Below are 25668 nucleotides of genomic sequence, written 5' to 3'. Positions count from 1 at the left end.
GGACATCCTAAGCAGGGGTGGGCCCTCCCATATCAATCATTAATGAAGAAAATGCCCCACAGCTGTGCCCACAGGTAAATCTTATGGATGAATTTTCTCAAAATCCCTCTTCCCAGACATGTCTAGGTCTGTAGCATGTTGACAGAACCCAACCAGCATGTTGCTGTATGAGTTAGATGATCTTGGAGCAGACTTCAGGCATGGCTGATTCAGGAGACGCAGACAAGGTCAGGACTTTCCATTCATTTGTTCTTAGTCTCTGCTTCGTTTTGCTTGGAGTATGATCCTCTCTCCCTATAAACATGTTACGAAGAGAAAAGGGTATTTACTGTTAAGCATAGTATATGATCCAAAGATGGAGAAGCCTTCTTTTCATGGTACATATACAAAATCTCGAAGACGACCTCAGATTGATTTTCTGACTCATGTGCTTAGTTCTCAGATAAATCACTGTGGACGAGGGGGTCAAGCCTCTGCTTGGCCAGACCTGTGTGGTGATTAGATTAAGTGGATGGATGAGAACTGGACACTAATTGCATATGGGAAGTTCAATCCGAGTGAGGGTTTGGCTCTAGGTGCCTAAGACAATGGTCATGTCAAAAGAAGAGTAGCTTTAGGTGAACTACATCCATTCAAGGGGGTTTTAGATTTGTGTTATTGTGAGGAGCAAAACAGCTGCTGGTGATGGTGGTGGTGATGTTGCCTGTGTTGGTCAGCTTCCACTGTAACAACACCTGAGGTGATTAAGTTGAAAACAAATGTTTGCTGGGGCTCAGCGTTTTGAAGTTTTCCATCTATAGTCAGTTAGCCTCATTGCTTTAGAGCCTGTGACAAGGTAGCACATTATGGTGGGAGTATTCGGTCCAGGCAATTATTCACCACTGGACTGAGTACCAAACTTAGAAGGAAGAGATTGGTACACCATAATCTCTTTCCAGTGATCCAACTCCTATCTGCTATGGTCCACTTCCTATAGATTCCTCTACCTCGCAATAGGCAAATGGTTCTCAACCTCCCTAATGCTGTGACCCTTTAATACCGTTCCTCATGTGATGGTGACCCTCAACAGTAAAATTAATTCACTGATACTTCATAACTATAATATTGCTACTATTATGGATTATAATGCAAATATCTTATATGCAGGGTATCTCATATGTGTCCAACCCACAGGTTGAGATCCTCTGGTCTAAAGCATAATTGTTTGGAAGAGGAGATGGATAGAGACAGAGACAGGCAAACAGACAGAAAGACAGAGACAGATGGGGGATTCTAACTGTGTTTTAAGGAATGGCACACAGAACAAAATATGCAGCATAAACTGGCACACTAAAGACTCAAGAAAGAGCTGCCACACTGACGAAGCAGCTGAACCTGAGGTCAATGGAGGTAGAATTTATCTTCCTTGGAAGGCCTCAACCTGTTTTCTGTTGACCTTCAAATGCTTAGATGAGGTCCACTCGTGTGATGAAGGGTCATATTCTTTATTTATTGTCTACTGATGTTAATGTTAACCTAATCTATAAAATTATCCTTATATTAGCATCTAGTATGCAAATTTGTTTTTTAAAAAAAATATCTGGAGACACGGCCTAGCCAGGTTGACATATAGAGCTAATCACAACGTTTGAACACGTAGTGCTTAAAAGATGTCGCTGGGATATCTGGGCATGGTAGGAAATGAGTTTGTGACTCAGAACCTATGTTGTGAAGTGTGGTTGTTATTGGAACAGAAGCAAGAGGATAAATTGCAGGAGAGGATGCCCTAGAGAAGAGGGGGCAGAAGGCAAACACGCTGAGGAAATGCCTGCCTGAAGAGAAAGCAGGTGGGAGGGGATAAAGGGATCTGCTGTCCATCTGGAAACCGGAAGGTGCATCTAGCTCAAGCCAGAGGAAGTGAGAAGGCACCAGGTGCAGAGAGAGGTAAAGCAAACGGAGAAGACCCTCCAGCCTTAGCATCAGAGACGTTGGTGGCTCTCAGTGGAACATGGCCCTTCCAGTGGGCCATGCAGGACTCACATTGGGCCACGTGCTAGACAGAGCCACTGTGATCCAAGGGCAGAAATTAAGAATGTCCTCATTCTGAATTCTCTGAAACTCTGAGAGCCATCCTACAGGAGCCATTTTATACGGGCTGAAATGATTCTTCCCTACTGTCCTGGTTATAAGCTTGTGTTTCGCAAACCTTTCTCATCTTCTTGTTCTAGTAACATAAACATTCTCACTGCCCTAAATGTTGCTGCTTAGAAAGACTGCAAATGGTAGGGACAGAAGCAGAGGTGCTGGGCTAGAGTTAGGAGCTAGCATGTGAGACCATTCACTCTGGCTACAGAGACTGGTGGGCACTAAGGAAAGGTTGGATGCCATAGGGAGACTCTGGAGACTAGAGGATGTATTCAGACTGCCACAAATAGAATATACAAAATTCTAGAACTTTGACTTGGCTCACTTGGCCACAAACCCCCATTGGATTGGCACAAGGTTGTGTCTCCTTCATTTCCTCTACAAATCCTCTGAAAGACGAATAAATCTACTCATGAGATTGGCCTCTGACCCCATGGGAGCAATTGCAATCTGGGATAATAAGGAGCTTCTCTCAGGGGTGGGGATACCTGAATTGATCTGGGGCATGAATGACTCGGGAACTTGAAAGGAAAGAATTCAAGAGCTGTCTGGAAGAAGGACTCTTATTCTGACAACAGGAGATATATAGGTGATGGCTTTTGAGTCATTCCTTCATATGGCAGGTTCCACGTTCGTTCTCCATTCAATCAGCTGTGGAACTGAAAATTGTGTGTGTGTAAGGGGGGAAAGGATGCATGTCTGTTAAACATATACCGATGTTTTTACTTGTGATTATCCCCTATATAATGTATTTACATAGCATTTACATTGCATTGGGTATAACGTATGAGCTATCTAGAGAGGATTTAGAGCATACAGGAAGATCTGCATGGACTCTCTGCTAATGCTAGTGCATTCTCATACAAGATATTTGAGCATCCGCATAATCTGTTAACCATATGAGGTCTTATAACCAATACCCCCCACCTCCAGATACTGAAGGAAGGACAACTATATAAGGTGATTTGGGGCTGGCAATTTGGGAGTTGTGGCTTTTGCCACCAAAGGTCAGCAGAGGCCTAGGACTTGCTTCTAGTCACTCCCTTCTGCCCTTCCTAAGACCAGAAGCTCAAGTTTAGAACATGAGTCACAGGAACCGCAAGGCCTCAAAGTTCAAGGAAGCCCCTGTACCTCCTACTTGTCTGCATCTTCAGTGATGAAACCACAGAGCACCAAGACTTCAGCAAATTAAAGGATCCCATACTCTGTAAACCTCAGTGGTGCACAGGAGTAAGTCCGAGCAGCTGGTGCCTGGTCATTAGCACAGCCTCCCTTCAGTTTTGCATATAAAGAAGGGAGCTGCCCCTTATTACTCAGCTTCTGTGGGCAGAAAGGAATGTGTCACCCATACTCCACTGGGCAAGTAGCAGGTGGAGGCTGTTGCCCCTGCCATCGCCTATGCCCTGGGCCGACACCTGACCAGCATCTTTCCATCAGATGAAATAACACATGGCCTCTTCAAGTGAATCAAACTCTTCAGAAGCTAGGCTGAAACTGGGCTGTGCTGTGCTGTGCTGTGCTGTGCTGTGCTGTGCTGTGCTGTGCTGTGCTGTGCTGTGCTGTGCTGTGCTGTGCTGTGTTGGGCTGGGCTGGGCTGGGCTGGGCTGGGCTGGGCTGTGCTGTGCTGTGCTGTGCTGTGCTGTGCTGTGCTGTGTGTGCTGTGTGTGCTGTGCTGTGCTGTGCTGTGCTGTGCTGTGCTGTGCTGTGCTGTGCTGTGCTGTGCTTCCATCCCACATTCTTCCCCTCCTGCCCCCTCCACTGGGCCCTGCGTGGCTGGGATTCCTTTTTCTGGCTCAGCAGCAGCTGCTGACAGTGAATTAAGCTAGGCAAACAGGCCTGAGGCCTTTGGATCTGTGGATGTTTGATGCTCATGTGGGGATATAAGGAGGGCCTTCTCTGAGGATTAGAGCAGGTCAGTTTTTTTGGTTTCTTTGGGACTGCTGGGGAGAGAGATATGCCTCAAACCCATAAAGAAATAGCTAAGTCCAGCAAAGTGGTCATTTGGGAGTTCAGCTCCCCGCGCCCCCATTCACACATACCCTTCCCAGTATTGTCCCAACACCACCCATGCCTGGAGTTGCTCTGGATGTTAGATGCTGAAAGTGACTGGCAACAGCCTCTGAGCTCTGGAAATGGCAAAACTCTTGAGTACATTGGAAACAGACAGTCCCACCCTGGAGCCAGGGCCCTGAGTCCATAGTTTGTTCACAGACATTGGGCAGATGAAACAGGAGAATCTCTGGGGCTCGCTGGCCAGGCAGCCTAGTCCAAAACAGTAAGACTCATGTCCTATTAAGAGAATCTGTCAGGCTGGGCAGTGGTAGTGCATGCCTTCAATCTCAGCAGTTGGAAGGCAGAGGCAGGTGGATTTCTGAGTTCGAGGCCAGCCTGGTCTACAGAGTGAGTTCCAGGACAGGACAGGACAGCCAAGGCTACCCAGAGAAACCCTGTCTCGAAGAGAGAGAGAAAGAGAGGGGGGGGAGAGGGAGAGGGAGAGGGAAAGGGAGAGAGAGAGAGAGAATGAATCTGTCTCAAATAATAAGATAGGGACTAGAGAGCTAGCATAGCAGTTAAGACTGCATGTTGCTCTTTAAAAGAGTATAGTTCCCAGTACCATTTTGGGTGACTCACAACTACCTGTAACTCTAGCTTCCAGCTGTGGGGCATGGGAAGGATCCAGTGCCCTCTTCGGTCCTCTGTGAGCATCCACACATGTAGCATATATATATACACATAAATTAAAATTTTTTAAAAAATTGAAAAACTAAGGTAGATGACCCCTGGAGATGACACACAGGATCGCCCTCTGACCTCTGAACATACACTAAATGAGGCACATAAACCCACACACATAGACAGATAAGTCAATTCAATTAAAAATAGGAGAAAGTGGGAACAAAACACCCATAGAAGGAGTTACAGAGACAAAATTTGGAGCTGTGACGAAAGGATGGACCATCTAGTGACTGCCATATGCAGGGATCCATCCCATAATCAGCTTCCAAATGCTGACACCATTGCATACACTAGCAAGATTTCGCTGAAAGGACCCAGTTATAGCTCTCTCTTGTGAGACTATGCCGGGGCCTAGCAAACACAGAAGTGGATGCTCACAGTCAGCTATTGGATGGATCACAGGGACCCTAATGGAGGAGCTAGAGAAATTACCCAAGGAGCTATAGGGAACTGCAACCCTATAGGTGGAACAACATTATGAACTAACCAGTACCCAGGAGCTCTTGTCTCTAGCTGCATATGTATCAAAAGATGGCCTAGTCGGCCATCACTGCAAAGAGAGGCCCATTGGACTTGCAAACTTTATATGCCCCAGTACAGGGGAACGCCAGGGCCAAAAAGGGGGAGTGGGTGGGTAGGGGATTCAGGGGGTGGGTATGGGGGACCTTTGGGATAGCATTGAAAATGTAAATGAGGAAAATACCTAATAAAAAAAATTACTGTCATGTAAAAATAAAAAAAAAATTTTTTTAAAGGAGAAAGAGTGTTTAAAGGAATTGCCTTGCAAGTGTAACCCTCTATGAAGGGTTAGCAAGCGGTAGAAACACATGGATTGCCTTTATCGTTTAAAAGGTGTCCTGTAACATTGTTGTTATGTGGGGGCCTTCAGAGAAAACAGCTCAGTCCTGTCATGGGCTTCCCATTTATTTGGTACTGGAAGATCACCTTGACCTTTGTAAAAGTCCACAATCTAAAGTTTCCACCTACCCTCGGGAGGGATTGCCACAGCAGTTTCATATAACAAGCTGGACAAAGTAAAACTCGCAAGAGCAGAACACCTCAAAGCTAGAGAAAACAGGCGTGCACCTTTGCCTGGCAGCCTGCACATTTTTGCTTTTAAGCCCCTTGGTCCATATAAACTATAGTAATGTGAACCTTTGCATATTTTTTGGAAGACAATAAATGTAAATCTTTATTGCATGCTTCTATATTTTTCTTACGACTTCACCCCTCAGTTAATTCCCTCACCGTTTCAAAGAAGGGAAACACTAAGATCAGAGTGGAACCCTGCAATTGCTTGTCATATTCCACCAGAGTTGAGTGACTTCACTTAGTGTGTAATTTAAGCTGTCAGCCGTCCTTAGTTCTTAGGGTAGAGAAAGGGTGTAATTAAGTATTCCCAGGTTAACAGCGTTGAACATCAGAACTTCACAGTTGTGGGGCTTTACACCGTAAGTCTAGATGTCGCCCATGAGTCACTCCACTTACCACGGCGTGCCCATGTTTACGGAAAATTGGCTGGAACTAAAGTATTCAACTCTACCACTGCATTCTGGGGACAGAAGTTAGAAGTGAGGGAGGTGGTGGGTTTTTTAGAATACTCTGCAGTGTCATGTGGTGAAAGGTTGGCTGAACGTAAGACCTCATAAAGTCATCCCAGTGGGCAGCTCATTTCTACCATAGCACGCACACTGTAAGAGGACGCATTTCCAATTCAGAGCCCCATCTGGTCTCAGGTGGCTTAGCATTGAGTTAGGAAGAAACGAAGTCTAAAGTAACCCAGGGATCATGACCCAACAAGTCTTTTTAATATATACCACCCTCATCTGCAGAGACAAATTTTCAAGAAATATCTCCTTACCAACCTCTTCAGGAAATGTAATTTATTCCTAGTTCTCTGTTGTTAATAGAGTGTGCTGGTGGGGTGGGTTGAGTAACCTATGACCCACAACGAATATTTTAAGTACATTGAATTGGTTGGCACTGGTGACAGTGGCCTGTTGGGTCCAACCTATAGAGAAAAGAAGGTCAAATGGTCATGATTGCTTCTTAAAAGAAGTAGAATTTGGTAACTCATGACCTTAGCCATAGCTAAGGAGGAGACACAGAGAAAGATGGGAGCCTGGAATTGGAGAGTATAGGCAGCAATGGATTTTCTAGAAAATGTTTCCTGAAGAGATGGACTGCAAGCTGGGGCAAGATGAGATGCAGGTAAACAGGATGAAAAGAATGAGGAATAATGAAAGGAGCTGTGTGTGTGTGTGTGTGTGTGTGCACATGTGTGTGCATGTGTGTATGTGTGTATGTGTATATGTACATGTGTGTGCATGTGTGTATGTGTGTGTGTTTGTATGTGTGTGTGTATGTATATGCATGTATGTGTGTGGTATATGCATGTGCATCTTTGTATGTGTGTGTAGGTATGTTTGTGTATGTGTATTTGTATGTGTGTATGATGTGTGCATGCGTTTGTGTGCATGCATGTGTGTGTGTTTGTATGTGTGTGTGTTTGTGTATGTGTGTGTGTGTTTGTATGTGTGTGCATGTGTGTATGTTTACACTATTTGACAGCATCACCATATGCCTAGTCCTCCACTGAGCTGTAGACTTACCCTTAAAGAAACAATCAGCAGGGCTCAGATAATTGTGCTGAGAAGAAGCCTGATGGGCACTGTCGCTCTTTTGTGAGGGCTACACCAACCCAGGAAGGAGCCCGCCTGGGTTTCTATTGTAAACCTGTCACTCATCTGTCCTGTAACTTCGTGTGAACTGCAAACCTTTCCGGAAGTTTCCATGCTGTAATACATAAGCTAAGAACAATCCACCTCCTGGATTCGGCCCACAAGACAAATGCTAAGGGAGACAATGTCTGTAAACAACTACTGTAAAAAGCTCTGGGGAAAGTCATTGTACTGAAAGAGAAGTCTCAGTGGCTTGTCTTTGGGGGGTTTTATAGACGTGACATAGAATGGAAAAGCATCATGGGCATTATTTTTTTGAGATGATTTCGTATGTACAGATTTTTAAATAAGTGACATCAAACTAGAAGTAGTATTGCATAGTCCTAGCATGCCTCTTTGTTCAGCCTGCTTTCTCTGGTCTGGTCTTCAGCCAGCTTCTGGGTTGTTTCAGCTGTAGAAGGATCTGAACTCAAAACCAGAAAAGTCTTGTAGCATTTTAGAACATAAGCGGCACATTTTCTGTGGAGAGGCAGATGATAGTATTTTATTTGTCATACCTGTTTGATTTTTGTGAGATTTGTTGTTTTGGGAGGGAAGAGAGGGTGGTCTCAGCTCACCCATTCTGATCTTGAAGTTACCAAGTGCTTCTGGGTGAGCTGGTATTATAGACATGTGCTACCATGCGTGGCTATAGTATTATCTTATAATAAATACGTTCTTTAGCTTTGCGCTGTTTACCAACTCAGGGTCAACCACTCAGCCCCAGCTTTGCAACTCAACAGATTGTACATAAATATGCCAACACAACTTTCTCGTATAGACAACACAGAAATTTGAATTACGCCTAATTTTTACATCTCTCAAGATGTTATTCTTTTGCCTCCTCCCAAGCCACTTAGCAATGTGAATGCTGTTCCTGGCTCACAGAGACAGGACTGACAGCAGCCTGGCATTGGCTCTGAAAAGGCGCATCCTGTGTCTATGCTAACAAATGAGACCTGGAGGGTGTTCTCAGACATAAGGATTTTCTTCTATTTCTTTCCTGGGCACTAGGCCGAACTTGGAGGTAAACATGTGTTCTCTGAATTACTTCCTGATCCACAGGGCAATGACTTAAGTACATACAGGGTATAAAGAGACAGAGAGATCAACTAGCCATCACCTTGTTCTTCCAGAACCCACCCAAAGCTGTAGAAACAGACGTCAACGCACCATCAGCATCCAAACACGGAAAAGGCACTTTTAAGAGATCTGTGTTCCAAGTACAATGGGAGCACAGTCAGGGGAAGGAGAGATTTGTTCTGAAAGGGCGAGGTGGGCAGGGCGGGGGCTGTGGACCAGCACACACAAAGGCATTAGTGTGTTGAGCTAGGCCTGATAGCGGACAAGCAGCCAGAGCATTCTCTGTAGAAAGACCCATCTGTGCAATGCCAGTAAGGTATAAATAAGCCTGGGGTGTGGAGGAAAAAAACTGAAACGAGGATTGGCGAAGTTCTCATTATAGTCCACACCAAGGTGTCTGCTTCCTAAGATGTTAGCATATCGATAAGAGACTGTTCAATTCCATCTAAACGCCATCCCCTCTGTCCTCTGGGAAGGGAACTGGTAGTAACGCTGAAGATAGAGAGATTTCGAGGAAGGAAACTAAAGAGAAATCTCTAAATAGAGTGGAGAGTCGGGAGAGTGGCTTACCATACATATGACTAGTAGGATCACACCCAGAGGGCTCAAGGTCTCTGCGTGTCAGCTTTGAGTTCTCTTTGCTGATTCCCCAGGGGGCTCTCCTCCTTGCTCATGGGCTCTAGTTCCTTCACCCAGACAAAATAGCCACTGGGTTCTGCCTGAGCCACAAGCAGTTCCAGTATTTGCTTGATTTCCATGTGTGCTCTGACCAACGTCCAATGGCTACTAATAAAATCCCTCAGAAAGCACCGGGTGCCATTTCCCTGACTCCTGGATGCAGTAGGGTCTAACTGGGCATGGCTTTCTCCAAAGAGGCACCTACTCGTAGGATGCTGGTGAGCGTGGGTTGGGACTGAGCCCAGGGTCCTTGGCGGTTCTGGAAAGGTACCAACCAACCCACTGGTTTCCTGAATAATTTAATTATATAATCAGTTTTTCATATTTTTCACATTCAGCGTCTCAGGCAATCAATACAGAAAGGGCTATTCCTTTATTTACTGAATTTGTGTTTCTCCAAAAGGTTTAGAGGGAGCATAACCAATAAAAACAAAATGACTTGTGTTACTTAGGCTGCACTGAGATCACAGCATGATAATAAGGGCAAAAACAGGGAAATTGTTTTTTTCTCAAAATTCTTAGATGGCTTCCTATCACACTCAAGGAAAACCCTAGCTCTCTTCCCTAGCAGGTACACATTATTATGTCCTCATTTTATAAGGCTAGCATTGCAAAGTTAAGGAATGTGTATCGATTTGCCTGATAGGAATCAAGCCATCTACCCTGAGAAGACAATTTCACAAACGCCTAGCACAGGCTTTGGCAATGTTGAGGTTGAATGGGTTAGCCTTGCTTTAATCCACTCATCTAAGCATGATTCAGCCTGGCTGCTGAAGAAGTCAAAGGAATGCTATCTCTGTCTCCTGGGGAACCAGGACAAATCTAGAGAGAAAGATTTGACTTGTCCTACAAACATAGGTCCCTAGTGTGAATCTTCAGGGCTGCCAGGATGATCCTGCTACCGCAATCTGCTTCGTGCCTAATCTGTGTACAAAAGACCTTGCGAATCACACAGGTTCAATTCGGCTTTGAGATCAGGAAGTAAAAGCCATGACCTGGAAGGGGCCTGAACCGGGATGTCAACTTCACGAAGGTGGCCAGGGACATCTTGTAGAGCAAACTCCAAGCTGCAGCCAAATGTGGATTCAATTGTCAATGTAAACCCTACCCCACCCCCACCCCCACCCCCACCCCCAGAAACCACTTTTATGCGGCATCTGCTCTCCTATGCTTTTGGCTTAAATCATTTATTTTCAAAAGTTTTAATCCATTGGAAATTTAGAAGGGGATTGGGGAGGCAAAACTGATTCTGGACTACCTTAGTCAGGAAAGAAGTAAGAGCTGATTTTTTTTTTCCACCCGAGTCGTGCAGTCTGGCTGGAATGCATCCCAACTGGGGGATAGTCCTGAATACTCCAAGTCCTGAGGCCCGAGGAAAAGAAAAGCCTGTCTTCTCCTGAGTGATTCTCTTTCTCTATAGAAATCTCAGAATGGAACCGCTCTACAAATCATGTCCCGCGCTCTGCCTGAAAGAGGCTGTTCTTTTTTTTTTTTTTTTTTTTTTTTTTAAACCAGGCTTATCAAACAGAAGCGTTCTCCCTGAATAATAAGTGTGAGTGGGCTAATGGGTCATTTGGGGGAGAGAGGTCAAAAGGAAAAGGCCTCGGTGTTCAAAAGCGGAATCTGGCAATGCCAGCGGTCAAAGAGGAGAGTGCTGGCTGGACAGGCGTGATGTATCGGGTGTGTTCTATAGAACCTGCATGGGTTCCCACCTATCCTTTATCCTCGGAGGTCCTAGTGAGAAGAACCGGGAAGGCCTGGTGCTTATGAGTGAGTTCCTTTTCATTGAGAAAGAAATGTTTTCCAGCTCCTAGCAGACTGACTTAGCAAAGTACTTTGAACACTTGGGGGTGAGGGGAGCAGCCACAGAAAAGGGAAGGGGAAGAGAAAAGACAGGGAAAGAGAGCTATCAGCAGGGGTGGTTAGTAAAAAAAAAAGGGGGGGGTACTGGAGACAGAAAACCCTTTGTTCCTCCAGCTCGTTTCATGTAGAGATTGTAAGGTGAATGGCTTTGAAATGAAATGGGTTTATGAACTAGTTGCTAGGTCACAGGAAGCGCGATCGTCAGACTGCTTTGTGAATTCGGATTCTTTAAAACTTAGGTTACTCTCAAAAGGAACGTACCTCCTTTGTCTGGTTCCTATGTCTTTCCTCTTTATATTTTTATTTCTCCGGGTGGCTGGGGCCGCCTCCCCACTTTCTGTTTTCTCCTCCGCCCTTTTGATAACGTGAAAAGAAATGATCGTATTACACGCTCTTTGTCGGAGGGTTTCAGAAGTTAGAGGTGGGCGGGGTGGAGGCGTTACCTTCACCGCCACCAGCAGCCAATGGCGGCGCGGTATGCAAACGAGGCCCGCGCCGTGCTGGTCTGGATCTGGGCTGTGAGCTCAGAGACTCCGCAGTGCGCGGGAGGCGAAGGCTTCTCATTTCCATCCAGCCCAGCGCTCAATGGAGGGGCGGACTCTGCAGTGCCTCACTCACTGTGTGATTCGATAGGACCAGGGCTCATCAGATCACCGCCGAGATGAAGTACAAGGTAAGAGTGCCTTGTACGCCGTCTCCTGAGAAGCTAGAGGCAGCTGTGCCGGCCGGCGCCTTTCCCACCTTGACAACTGGGCAGGGATCCCTTGTGTGTCTGGTTTTGCCGAGCTGCGTCTGATCTCGCTTCCAGGCTTCCCCCGGGTGTACCGCCAGCAGACATGCGCTTTCAGATCCACTAGTTCTTGGTGCATGGTTCTGAAAGTTGTTGTGGGTGGCGGAAGGCGGTGGAGTAGAGTTAGCATAGGAGCCGCCGCCAGAGATCAGAGGGTGTCTAACTCGCCTCGCAGCAGGCAAGTCGCAGGTCTCTGCCTGACCAAAGCCAGCTTGGGGAGCCATAATAAGGAGAGTCAGAACTGCTGAGTCTCTGACAGGTTCTAAAAGCACCTTTTCAGATTTTTGCCTTAAGCACTTGATCTGGGAAGCTGTCTGCTCGAGGTCCTTTCGGTAGAAGCAGATTAAAAACCCAGACACTATCATAGGCGCGATGATGGAGAATTCCCACATCCTTATGAATAAATGGCTGTTAGTCATTTCTGGATAACTCTTTATTGGGGTTGAACGGGTCTGAAAGTATGAAGGCTCCGGCTGGCTTATTTTCCCTGACGCTTACAGAATGTCCTGCTCATAATTTTGGCAGCTCTATTTTCCACTGCATTTTGCACCACGGTTTCTGGGGTTACTCTTGGCAAAATGATTATGCCTTGCTCAGCACATCCCGTCTAATGAGGCAGTTTCCAAGGGACTTGGCCCAGTAGCAGTTCATGGCAATGACTTGGCGGTACTTACTTACGATCCTTTTTTTTAAAAAAAAATTTTTTTTTTAATTTTAATGGTGAAGAGACATGAGTCCTCGACTTTTAAAGGACTGTGTCATTTCAAAAATTCGTTTTGGTAAGGTGACTTAACAGAGCCAGTTAACTGACTTAGCTAGGGGCTAACTTGGCTTCCCTCTGCGGTATGTAGCCTCTGGCCCTTCCTTTGGGATAGAAGGCTGTAGCTAACAGCCACTGGTTCCCTGTCTATAAATCTTGTTCAAAAGCTGTGAGCCAAAGCATGAGTGATAGTTGTTGGGGAAGTTCCAGCAGTCTAAAGACCCAGATATCTATTGTCATCTCCTATCAGCTTTCCATTTCGTACATCTATGGGGAGGGGCAGAAGAAAGGAAAGCTCTAGGAGTCAGTCAGAAATGATGCAGCTTTCTACCTGGCAGGAACAGAATCTTTTTGGAAGTGATGGGGATACATGGTATCAAGCCTGCAATGTTGTTTTTTTTTTTTTCCTTCCCATTCTCCCTGTTGTTGAATCAAGACAGTGTTATAGAGAAAAGAGAAAGGATTAACTCTGTCCATCATTGGGACATTAAATAGCTGGTGTGAACTCTGAGTGCTGTAGTCTAGAAGGTGAGGACATGTGACGACATCTAAAGTCACTTTGGTTCAGTGACCTCATCATGTTTCGCTTTGCTCTTTATGGAAAGAAAATATCATGGGGACTGATGATTTACACTGCAGGTGAGAAACTGCAACTGGGGAATGCTTTCCACTTGGCTGAGTCTGCCCAGAGTTGAACACTTTGCCGAGCAATAGAAATACATGGTTATTTATCATCATCATCACCATCACCATCATCACCATCATCTCATTATTATTGTAGACAACTTCACCAGCAAAAACGCTATGCTCCCCAAGTAAACAACTCACACATGGGCACCCTGAGTTGACCATAGCAGAAGCGAGCCACTTTTCCCTCTGTCATAAAGTCTATTTAGCTAATGAAAGATAACTGTCTTTCAGGAGAGAATTAGTCATTCTGTGTAGGAGATGCTGAAGCAGAGGCATGATGGGTAAAGCGATACAAGTCCGTCACACTTAACTCTCCCCATTAGCTCCGAGGCACACTTATTTTCCCAAAGTAGCAACTGTGGCACACAGAAGTTAAATGATGGGTTTTTTCCGACACACCAACTGAGGAGCATGGGATTAAAAGTGATCTTGATCTAATACTGGTGATTTAAACACTACCAGGAAAGGGAAAGCAAACCCTAAAACAGAAATCATCTGTAACTCCCTAAAACATCCCTCAGACCAGTATGTTCTGGCCTCAGAAAGTTCAGAACTATTCCCTCCCAAGTATTCTCCCAGGATAGTCAGTCTTCTATTTTGTTTCAGTGGTAACTCTGCAAACTGAAATACGAAGTTGGCATTTATTTGTTTAATTGGAGCTACTTAAGTAGTAAAACCAGATAATTATTAGATTGTAAAACCCAGGAGTCTGGAATTATCTCTTAAACACTATGTTGCACATAAACTATAAATTTAGCTTGGGCTTAAAAATGGATCATTGTAAGATTTATAAGTCAGGCTTAAAAGGCTTCTCTTTCTTTTTCTTTCTTTCTCTTTTCTTTTTCCTTTCTTTTTTGTCTGTTGTTAACCAGATGGTCTTGTTTAGCTACTTCAGGGTTCATAACCAGGGTGCAATCAACTTCCACTCAGTTTGTCCTCAAAATACACAGCTCGAGGCAGCCAGCAATTACAACTATGAGGGCTGTGGAATGCAAGCTATTGCTTTAGGTAAATCTTTCCACTTAGTACACATCTAGTCTGCTTTTAGTTTACTTACATTTTTGTTTGTTCGTGGAAAGACTGTCATGGGTGTTTAAGGTTCCATTTCTCTGAGAAGAGTCTGTCTGAATGACAGTGAATTGTACAAACTTCCTTTGTTAAGATTCTACATAATGAAGCCAGGCATGGTGGAACACACCTTTAATCACGGCTCTTGTGGAGTCAGAGGCAGGGGGATCCCTATGAGTTCCAGGCCAGCCAAGGCTACATCGTGAGACCTCGTCTCAGACACAACAACAACAAAATGTTCTATATAAAATTCCTTTAATGTAGAGCCTATGTTCCTTATGCCTCTATGGCCTTGGCTTGCCTGTCCAATAGAAGATGGGAGGATATGAAGGTTGCCAGAGGATATTGCCCTTTCTTCTGCAGGTGAGGGACTAGTTCCAGTCCCTCATCTTTAACTGGAGCCCTGAAAGCCCTGCCCACATAGTGTGGGCCTGGAATGAGGCCCAACCTACTTCATGCCCAGGCCTGGAAGGTGTTCACTAAGTGCAGCACGTGACTGAGTTCTTGCGGCTGAGGCACTTTTGAGGCTTTGCCAAGTTTCAGAACCCTTAAGTGTCTGCAGTCAAAGTTTAATCTATTTTCTAGTCAATATAAAGAAAGGGAAAAAATCACTCTTCAATGGTTTGACTTTAAAAACAAGGTATAGTAGAATATGGCAATACAGTTTTTAAAACACCTATAGTCTGGAATTCAGATTCCTGTAGTCCAATTGAATGAGAGCAAAGAAACTCAAGGAAAAGAGAAAGCTACAGTCAAAGGCTTCTGGAGAGGAACTTAGAAAATATTTTTATTTTCCAAAGCTGTCTTAAAGGAGAAGTTATAGCAGACCTTTGGTTTAGCTGATAATGACCATTTATACCCCTTTTTGGTTTGATGTATAAGCTTTAATTTTTTTTTCTAAATTGCTTGTTGTGTTCAATGGAAACTTAGGTCCCCTTCCAACCCCACCAGCTTTCAAAATGGTGTGTGCTGCCTGTAAATTTAAAAGCAGACAGAAGGCGTTTTGAAAAGCATAGCTTCATTATTTATGGTTTTATATTTACCTAGGAAACCCAGTTTAAAGCTAAAGGACTTTACATGTCCAGAGATGAGGCTTTGTCAAAATTGCAGGTGTCTTGATAATAACATGTTTAGCACGCTGTACAACACAGGCTGAAGCCCTCAGCAACCCCTTCTTCTTAGACCACACATTGTCCCTGTGCCCGGAACCTTGCAAGTGCCTTCCCGTACCCTCCTCCTTACCCCGAGTCTCAGACAAAATAAAACAAAGCCAGACAAAATCCTGCCTCGACACCTTTCAAAGCCTTGGTAGATTCTGTCTCTCCTTTGTGTCGGTACACCAGGGCCGCATCTTACCTTTTCAAATGAGCCCTCCTATGAGTCTCTAATAACAGATGCTTGTGTGGCTCACTGGCACCCTGCTACCCACATGGGCATGACACCCTAGTGCCCACTCCCTCTCCCTCTTGCCTTGGCTGCCCCTTGGACTCTTCTGTGGGGGTTCCCACTCCTTTCATGGGCATGTGATTTCAAGCCAGTGTGATTTGAGTAACTACTAAGTCCCACTCGTAAAGCCTCCGTATCTATCCACTCCATAAAGCAATCAAAGCCTAAACCTTTGTCTCCTCTAACCCCTGAAGCAGACCTGACTTTTTTTTCACCCCTGCCTTATTCCTTTAGCACTGCCTTACTTATTAACCCCTTTCAGTCAAACCACTAATCTAAATGATACCTGCAGTGCAGCCAGTTTTAAGGAAGCCACATTGAATACAAAAGGCCCATCCTTTACCGATAAGTAGGGGCAGAGCAACAGACAAGCCCTTGTTAAAAGTGTAATGTAGACTCCGTCAGCCTTGAATAGGCAGGGACTTGGCTTTATATAGTCTTGTAATAGAAACAAGATGGAGAGTGGAGGAAGACATTTCCATTTCTTGTGATTTAAGGCCCCATGATCTTGGGCAAATTAAACTCTCAGAGCCTCAGGTTTACCTGTGAATTTGAGACAATATTAACTGCTTTATACCATTATTCTAAAGTCTGGGCTAATGTGTAAAGTTCTTATCTGGGATCCTAGCACAGAGGGAGTAGACAATGAATCCTAGCTAGCCTCAACTCTGAGTGTGTCCTCAGTGGATACTGAAATGTTGGTGTTGGTTTCATGGCAGATTATATCTAAATTCCAATTACTAAATTAAGCAGGTTGAGTATTATGGAGTTTACCACAGGTAACGGTGCACGTGATGGAAATAGGCTCACAGGTAGAAGGAGCCAGCAGTGTGCTTATAGCACACAGCCCCCACTTGCCAGCATCCTGTGCTTGGTTTCCTCATTGTTATTGACCAACCTCGAAATTCCTGAAATTACAGAGCCTTTCTCCTAGTGGGCACTCAGCAAATATATCCAGTGCTGAATTACAGGAAACATCTGTGCCAACAGCTTTTTACAAGGGTTCCACTGGTCCACAGCACATTAGAAAAAGAATGTTTATTTCAAATCCCACTTTTGCTTCTTTCTCACAATATAATTTTCAGTTACTACTTTAGACCATTATCTTACTAAATAGTCGCAAGAATATTGTAAATGAAAGTCATTGCTTCTTAGCATATACTGGCATTTGATAACTGACAGCTATGTATTGCATGATATATAATTTGGATGGATGGATGGATGGATGGATGGATGGATGGATGGATGGATAAATAGACATACATACATACATACAGACAGACAGACAGACAGACAGACAAAGATCCATGTATACTAATGAAATAGCATAGTAGTTTGTCACAACTAAGATACAATCAGGGCCATTGGTCACAGAGAAATCTGCATACCTAGACAGATATACACAAACATAGATACATTAACATTATACAGTAAAAGTTTTAAAAGGAATCATCCTCTACAATAGTTTCCTCTTGGTAGGGGAGATGGCTCAGTGGATAGAAGCACTCTCTTTGCAAGCCTGAGGACCTGAGTTCGAATCCCCAACACTATAGAAAAAGCCCTGTGGCTGGTCACACCTCTAATCCCAGTGCTATGTGGGCAGGGAGTATGGCTACAAGAGCTTGCCTGTGCTCAATGCCAAGTAGACCAGCTTTGAAAACGGTGAGCTCCAAGTTCGATGTGAGACCCTTCCTCAGGGAATGAGGCAGACAGTGACAGAGCAGAACACCTCCCAGTGCCTTCTTTCATCCACACGTCACATGTTTACAGCACATATGCATGCGTGTGTGTGAGCGTGCTCACACACAGACACACATACCACATATGTATCACACTGGCATGAGGGAGACTATTTACCCATACGAAAAGGCTAGCAAGGAAAAGAAAAGATCACGTATTTAAATAGGTGCAACACGTGGATAGTGGGTTGGGGGTTATGTGGGAAGTTCACGAGCAGCTTTCTTCCTTTGCTGCAGACCCAATGACGTGGATATAAGAAGTACCTATTTTTAGATCATTTTAGGGTTAGAAAGCAGTGGACAAACTGATTTGGAATGCTAACTCTTAGGACCATGGCACTATCCTCAGAAACGTATAGACTTAATTACCAAGCCTCTCTGCCAAGACAAAGGCAACAGGGCCCTTGGGAACAAATACAATATTTCCAACTTAAAATGCCAGAGCCGCTGGTTTCCTAAGCAACAGCAGATTACAAAGAGCAAGGGTATGGAAAGAAGACAAAAATCCCCAAAGCCCTGTTTAGACTCTGTCAACAACAGTCCCTCCATCTTGTTTACTTTGAACATTCCAGGCATCTCCCTGCGGTAGTTCTTACTGGCTAATGAGGGCTCTGCATGCCAGGGGAGCGGCAGTCTGCTGCCAGGGCTCTTCCTGAAGGGTTTCCATTGTACGATTGGTCTTATTGGAGATCTTTTCCACTCTGAGCTGGAAAAGCTGGATTTTTTTTTTTTTTAAAGAGGGTTCTTTTAATCTGAGTAACTTGAGGGTTGGCATATCATCTAGTGGCCATGCAATTGGTACTCCAAAAAGTATGGTGACTGATGGTGTGTGATAGTAACTGGTCATGGCTGAGGTGGGGCCTTGGGGCAGCTGATCTTGAAGATGTTGAAATTGTCAGATGGGCTGGGGACACGGCTCAATCTCTAGCACCCATGTGCGCTGCCTATGAAACCTGTGCTACAGAGATGGGCACAAGAGGATCCCCGCAGCTTTAGGAGTCTGGCAAGCTGGGTGAATAGGTGAACTCCAGGTTCAGAGAGATCCTGCCTCAAAACCTAACTGGCGCACATTTGTGCAAGCACACAAAAACAACTACACACGTACACACAAAAATTGCCACTGGACTATTTTCCTTTATATGCCTGGGCTTTACCATATCTGCTAAATTCTATATATGCCTCGAGGCAGGGGCCAGTAAGTTGAGAGATGTCATATTTCTTGGTGGATCTTGGTGTTGTAAATTTTAATATCTCTTGACATTTCTAACATGTCAAGTTAATAAAAGGTAATAATAGGTCTAAGATGTTACAAAAAAAAAAAAAGAGAAGTTTCTTGTGGGAAATGCTGACGTTCCTTTATGCTCACCAGAAATAAGGATGGAACAACCAGGGATGTGTAAAAGTGCAAGCTTTGCCAACCACAGAGATGCTTGATGGCTCTTTTTGAAATCAATTTTAATTCTTTATTTATTCTTATGGGGAGCGATGGAGGGACAGGGTTCAATCTGTGAAGCTCAGTGGAAAGTTGCAGTCATCAAAAACCCATGAGCCACTCAGATTGGAGCCATGTCTCCTCCTCTTCTGTTGAGATGCTGTGCCTTTCGACCGTGTGGCATGTCCTTCATACCTGTCCTTCTCTTTTCCTCAGATAGAAGTTCTCTGGTGGTTTCTGTATTTTAATGGTCAGCTCACTGGTAGTAGCTGATGGTTTGTTGTGCTTAATTTAGTTTAGTACCTCACAGGCCCTTTGGCTGAAGCTTGTGTTGGCTTTCTCAGCCCTCATGGCTCTGCTCCCTCCAAGTAAAGATGGAGCTGGGCTTCTCTGCCTGCCAAGGACCACCACCTCCTAGAATTAGCAGTGACATGCAAAGCCATCACACTGGAATGGGCAGATGTGTGCACACTTGGCCCTCTTGAAGATCATTATCTTTAGCATTGGTCATCTGCTGATCAATACTGCTCTTTCTGTCCCTGGTCACTTGTACCACTGCTTAGAGCCTGACAGGAAAGTGCCCCAGGGACGAACATAAACAGCACAATCCAAAGGCCTCAGCTCCTTGGGCTAGAACTTCAGTTTAGAAATATGATTCTCAGGCTCAGTCCACATCAAGCTCAACGTGATATGTGAATGGGACATGGGGGTAGAAACAACAGGAAGACCAAGAAGAACGTCTCCCTTCTGGTCCCATTCACTGGGAGGTAGATTTCTAGACCATATCCCAGAGGCGCAGAGGCCCCAGAAGCATATCCTACTCCCTTATTAGAGGTCATGTTGTGACTCAGAGAACATTTGTCTGTCTAGTCAGGGCCTCTTGCCATGACCCATTTTTCTCTTGAATCCTTAGTTCAACCAAAATTGAGATCCCTTAGCAAAAAATATATTTTCAAGGCTATCCCTTTTTTGTAAAATATATCCCAAAATAAGATATGTCCTAAAACAAAGGACATTATATATACATCATACATATACATACATATATACATATATATATACACATATACGTACATATATACATATGTATATATACATATACGTACATATATACATATACACATACACACACACACACACACACACACACACATATATATAGTTTCCAAGGATTTATCCACATTTCACAAACCAAAGAACCAAAGAACAGGACATATGGTCTGACACTGGGAAGGATATTTGAGACTGATGACTGTCATGGAAAGTTCAGAAACACATGGCCACTCTACAGATGGCCAACATGGGCTGCCCCAGAGATCAATGAACTGAACAAGGCTCTATCCCATTCCCCTTATGTCAGCATTCTGCAGGAACATATATAAGAGCATTTTTTAAAAATGGGATTTGGCTGGGTTCTTCATAGAGAGTCCTAAGCAACCTCTAGTCATAAATAAGAAGGTCCTCCTTTATACCTTCGTGCAGGCATAGGCATCTTTGGAAAGGAAAGCAGGGCTGGTTTTGAAGTGTGGGCTTGTTTGGCACACCTGAGTGGAGGATTGAGTTTCAATTGTTCTTGCTTTTAAACCTGGTCAGGTAGCTCCTTGCCTCATAGCCTGCAGCATCTCTAACCTCCCTCCCACCCTTCTTATTAAGATGTTAATTACAGATACAACTCAGTTCATGGCTCAAGGGGAAGAATTTCCTCCTCTGAACCGTGCCTGCTTTTGGTGTGGCAGGTATCATCACGATGAGATCATTTCTACTGTGTAGCCTTTAAGTGCAGGAGTTTGTCTTGTGCAGGGAGGAGGAATGTGGTTAAGACACGATTCTCTGAGCTCAGCCCAGTGCACGGGTAGCCACTCGCATCTCATAGAGCCTCTTTTCTCCTGAAGGAATTGGAGGTTTTTATGGATGTAATTTCAGGAGCTCTCATAATTCTTGCAAGAACTTCTGTATTATTCCGACTGTGCAAATGGGGAAACAGGCATTGGTCATTAGTCCTAAGTACAAGGATGGAGCCTAGACTTTCCTAATGGAATTTAATGGCCATTTACCTAGCCAGTCGAGGGCTGGTCTGTGCACCAGCAGCATCCCAGATCTAGATTCTAGTAACAGACATGTATACCCACACTGTTATAACCAAGATTGATCTTTGAGCATTGAAAGTCCACTGGCTGGGCAAGACATCTTCTACTCTGAGCTGCTATTCCAGCGCTCCCGCTTGAAATACAGAACTCCCCTCCCGGAAGTGTTTGCCATAATTTAATCATGCCTGGGGTTGAGCTTAACGTAACAGATCTTAACCCCAAACTAACTTCCTCCTATAGGATTAGCATGGGACTACCACAAAATCATAGAAGCGTAAGATCTCCCCTCAGGCCAAGTGTGAAGCAGCCTCCAAGCCATCTCCATGACAACCACTTCTCCCAAGTCCAGATCCATCCCTGAGTCTCTTCAGAGTGTTGGAGTATGCATCTAGACTTCAGTACTAAAGCAAGATGTTTGTTCTCAGAAACGAACTTTCTGACCGCTGCCCAGAAGTAATGCTTACGGTGTACAAATGTATACGCCTCTTAGCCCAGGGTGTGGATCTATGTTTTAAAACTCTTTGAGGAGCTCACAGGATAAGTGGATAATAACAGCAAAGAAGTAAACTCAGATCAAGTGACTTTGGGGGAAGGGTTTCATGTTCCCGTGGGTGTGGTTATGTGTGGAGGAGGTTAGAGGTCAATGTCAGGGGTTCCTGCTCCTTTAGGCACCATCAACCTTGCTTTTTTAAGTCAGAGTCTTTCATAGCCTAGAGCTTACCAGTCAGGCTAGACTGATTGGCCAGCAAGCTCCAAGGGTCTACCTGTCTTTAGTTCTTCAGTATCAGGGTTACAAGTAAGCCACGCCCAGCATTTCTTCACATGCATTCTGGGGTTTGAACTCGGGTCCTCATGCTTGCAAGGTAAACAATATACAAACTGAGCTATCTCCCTGCCCCTTTTCAAGTAACTTCTGAAAGAGTCCCTGCAAAGGGTGATTCAGGTACTAAGAGAAGAGAAATAAAATTTTAAACAGGAGCAGGAGATTCCAATCCACTCCGTTATATAGTGTGCATTTTGGTTTTTGAGACATGGTATCATTTTTAGAAATACACTATATCACCGAGTGGATTGGGATCTCCTGCTCCTGTTTAAATTTTTATTTCTCTTCTCTTAGTACCTGAATGTTAGCGGATTTGTCTAGACAGGCCGTCATCGTCATAGATGTGATCCAGTGCCAGCATTGTAATGCTGGCTGAAATCCAAAACGTTGTTTTATTGTTAATAAAACCTATCTTTTGGGTGAGTGGGTGTCAAGACTTCATCATTATATGGCGCCTGTCAGATTTATCTAGGGACAGAACCCTAAAAAAGAGTTTGTGCTTGCCCCCACGTTTTTTGATCCTTTGCCAATACACTATATTGGAGATCATCAAAACCAGGCAACTTGGGATGGATACTTATAAATCCCAAGGCTTAAGAGTAGCATTTCTAAATTTTTAAATGGAGCAGTCTCAGGAGGGGCATCCTGCTGTGGGGAGATTTTTTAGAGGGAGATGATAGCCTAGGGTCTCTGACTCTGCTGTTGATCTAATCTATGACCTTCTGGCTGTAAAACAAAGATACCTACTGTAGTCAGTTCTGGCCAAGCTATGGATGACAAGGTTGAAAACGTGTAGAGGAACCTATGTGTGTTCGTCTTCTGCAAGTCCTTGGTGCCACTTAAGTATAGCTTTAAGGCTATGGGCAAATTGAAAATTAAACTCTTAAGATTGGTAGAGAGCTATGATATGGTGTAAGATGATAGACGTAGAGTTAACAATATTATCACCCTTATTAAAAAAAAAACAAGTCCTTTTTCTTGAAAGTTGTCAGCAGTCAAATTTATCTTCTATCATGAATTGGGACATTCTGAAGTCACCCATATACTACCATATCTACCTATCTACCCATCTCTGATGTTTCTTATTCAAAGAAAAGATTTCTTCTCTGCTGTAGGCTTGCTTTGAAAACAAGTCTCATCATAAAACCGTTCTGTCCTCAATGTCATTTATTAAACTTCTATATCCTAGTTTTTCTTTAGTGTGCGTGCCTGTGTAGAATATGTTTGTGAAGGTCAGAGGAGAGGTTTCAGGAGTTGACTCTCTGCTTCCACTATAACTTCTAAGGATGGAGCTCTGGTCGTCAGTCTTGCTTGGCAGGTGCTTTGACCCCTGAGCTGTTTTGGGGCCTCCATCAGTCCCATATATATGAGAATTTATGATAGCCATTGCAATACAGGGAAGAAGTGAAGCCAACATTATAAGAAACATGCCAGTATCTTAGATCTGCTGTCTAGATCATGTGGCACAAACCTAAGGAGCCTGAAATTTCCTTCTAGGATCCATATATTGAACATTAAAGTCTTAGATATCCTCACCTCCTTCAAGGAGAACCATTAATTTGGCTTCTAAATTACCAAAAGAACACTGGGTCACAGGTCACTCATCAAACAGGAATAGGCCAGTGTATAGATTCATAGGCCTGGGAGCTTTGTGGACACACACAGTGCTACACACCGGGAGTATTAATGTCATCCCCTGCCTTGTCAAACAATACCTATTGGAACCTAGTATTTAATATCATATATATTAAAGCATTTCTCAGTAGGAAAGGGATAAAACAGAATGTGATTATCAGTCCGGGTCACAACACTGGCAGCAAAGTGAGAGTGTGAAGATTCATGAAAGGTCTAAGATTTGCAGAAGCTTTCCTGTTTAATAAAAGCACTTTCCAGAAAATAAAAACCATTGGTGGACAGGTGGTCTAAAGGTGTTCTTCAGAGGGGAATGTTGAACACGCCTCCCCAGTGGGTAGAAGCTTAATGATCAGTCCGAGGCATAGGAGCCTGGTACTGCCTTTCTGTGGACTGTTCTCAGTCATCTAGTGGAGGTGAGCAGAAAGCACTGAACCACGATTACTTGGAAAATGTCTATATCACAAGATACTATGTCTTCTAACTCCTGCACCCAAAGCTATCATGTCTGCTACTTAATCATATCTAGTGGTTTCAAATTTAAAAAAAATAGTATTCTATATCTATATACATGCAAGAACAGAAGTGTGAGCCATGCTTTCAAGGATCAAGCTCTTGATATTTATAAACATCTGTCCTCTCGGACCGTGGCTGCTTTCCTTAAGGAAGACACACACACACACACCACATCAAAAGTGCCTATGAGAGGTAGGAGAGGAAATGTAACCAAAATGGTAGAACTATTCTCTGATGAGAGCTGATTTTTGTCAGCAGAAACTAAGGCACAAGAGCTCTTTTTTTCTTTTCGCCAAGTGTGCCCCAAGTCTGACCTTGGCCACGTTCGTCTCTCGGCAGCTTCCTTCAAGCACTGATTTCCTTGATGATGGCCATTTCCTCTAGTGGGTCTGTTTCTCAGGATCTGGTCTCTTGAGTGCCTGTTTGTGCATGCATGCGTGCATGTGTGCGTGCGTGCGTGTGCTGGAGTCCACCAGAGACCTGTGGCTAACACTAGGGGGTTGGGCACAGGAAAGTCTTGTCATCAAGAATGAGGCAGCCCTGAGGCTTTGGCAGGTTCTCCTGCATAAATATAGAATGAAGTAAAAATAATAAGAGGAAGCCAAGCCATTGATGATGCTATCGGTCACAGTGAGTGACACGCCAGCCATTGTGTCTCATTTCTCTTCAAAGAACAGCATGAATGGTCATGGAAACTCCACGTCACACCTCTCTATATTGGGAGAAGCAGATAATTTCCCTGGCAGTGGAAGTAATAAGCTTTCTTGACATTTTGATAGCAGTGGGGACAGTAGGGTGGGGGGAGGGGGGAGGGGACAAATTGTCATGGGACCATGGCTTGCCCGTACAGCCAGGTTTGTTTTGTTTTCTTAATTCCCCACTCCTGAGCCATAGCTTGACGACCCAAAACAGCAGAAGCAAACTTTCTGGCAAAGCCTGTGAATGTCACTCTTGTCACCTAGCAGACTCATAGTGAGGGAGGCTGTTTAAAGAGACCATTGTATTCCATGTTGCTGGGATGGACACAGTTCCTCTTGGCCTTCCTGTTTGCTCAGGAGTTGCGAACACACAAATCTGGTGGGGTGGGGGGTGGCTCTGCCATCTGCGTCATTGTCCTGGTTAAATAGGGAGGGACTGGCACTTTCCTGCTGGCCGTCTCTCTCATTCTCAGGCTGTCGGGACTGAATGACCAGGACACATGGTTAGGGTTCTCATTGGATGTTCTTTCTGCACCTCCATCTGAATTAAGTTTTAACTAAACGCCTCGCTAACTTCTCAAGAAAAACAATTCTACACTCCATGCTGAGAACCAGTGATGCAGAATCCAGAACCCACCTCAATTCACCAGACTATGAGTGTGCATGTTGTTTCTGACACTGGGCTCACATTATGGAAATGGAAAGGGGGTCAGGCAGAGCATCTCTGAACTAAAGTTCACAGCCTGGGATGGGGTCATGCAAACCCTGCTAAAGGAAACAGAA

The 25668-nt window shown here is 44.3% G+C and overlaps 1 protein-coding gene across 3 annotated transcripts in view; it reads left to right on the top strand.

The window, feature by feature from the left end:
• Positions 1–25668, top strand: part of Nedd9 (neural precursor cell expressed, developmentally down-regulated gene 9) — a 177447-nt gene that overhangs the window by 116633 nt on the left and 35146 nt on the right. Inside the window, exon 1 of one of the 3 annotated variants that reach the window (NM_017464.5) lies at positions 11729–11877. The exons of the other annotated variants lie outside the window; for them this stretch is intronic. Coding sequence (NP_059492.3) covers positions 11866–11877 — 12 coding nt within the window. The 5' untranslated portion in view covers positions 11729–11865. Of the gene's footprint in view, positions 1–11728; positions 11878–25668 lie in introns of those variants that run through there. 3 annotated transcript variants of the gene reach the window in all.

The sequence above is a fragment of the Mus musculus genome, chromosome 13 (assembly GCF_000001635.26).
Source record: "Mus musculus strain C57BL/6J chromosome 13, GRCm38.p6 C57BL/6J".
NCBI classification, from domain to species: Eukaryota; Metazoa; Chordata; class Mammalia; order Rodentia; family Muridae; genus Mus; species Mus musculus.
Note: the sequence above shows the minus strand (reverse complement) of the source record. Positions and strands in the feature narration are given on the sequence as shown.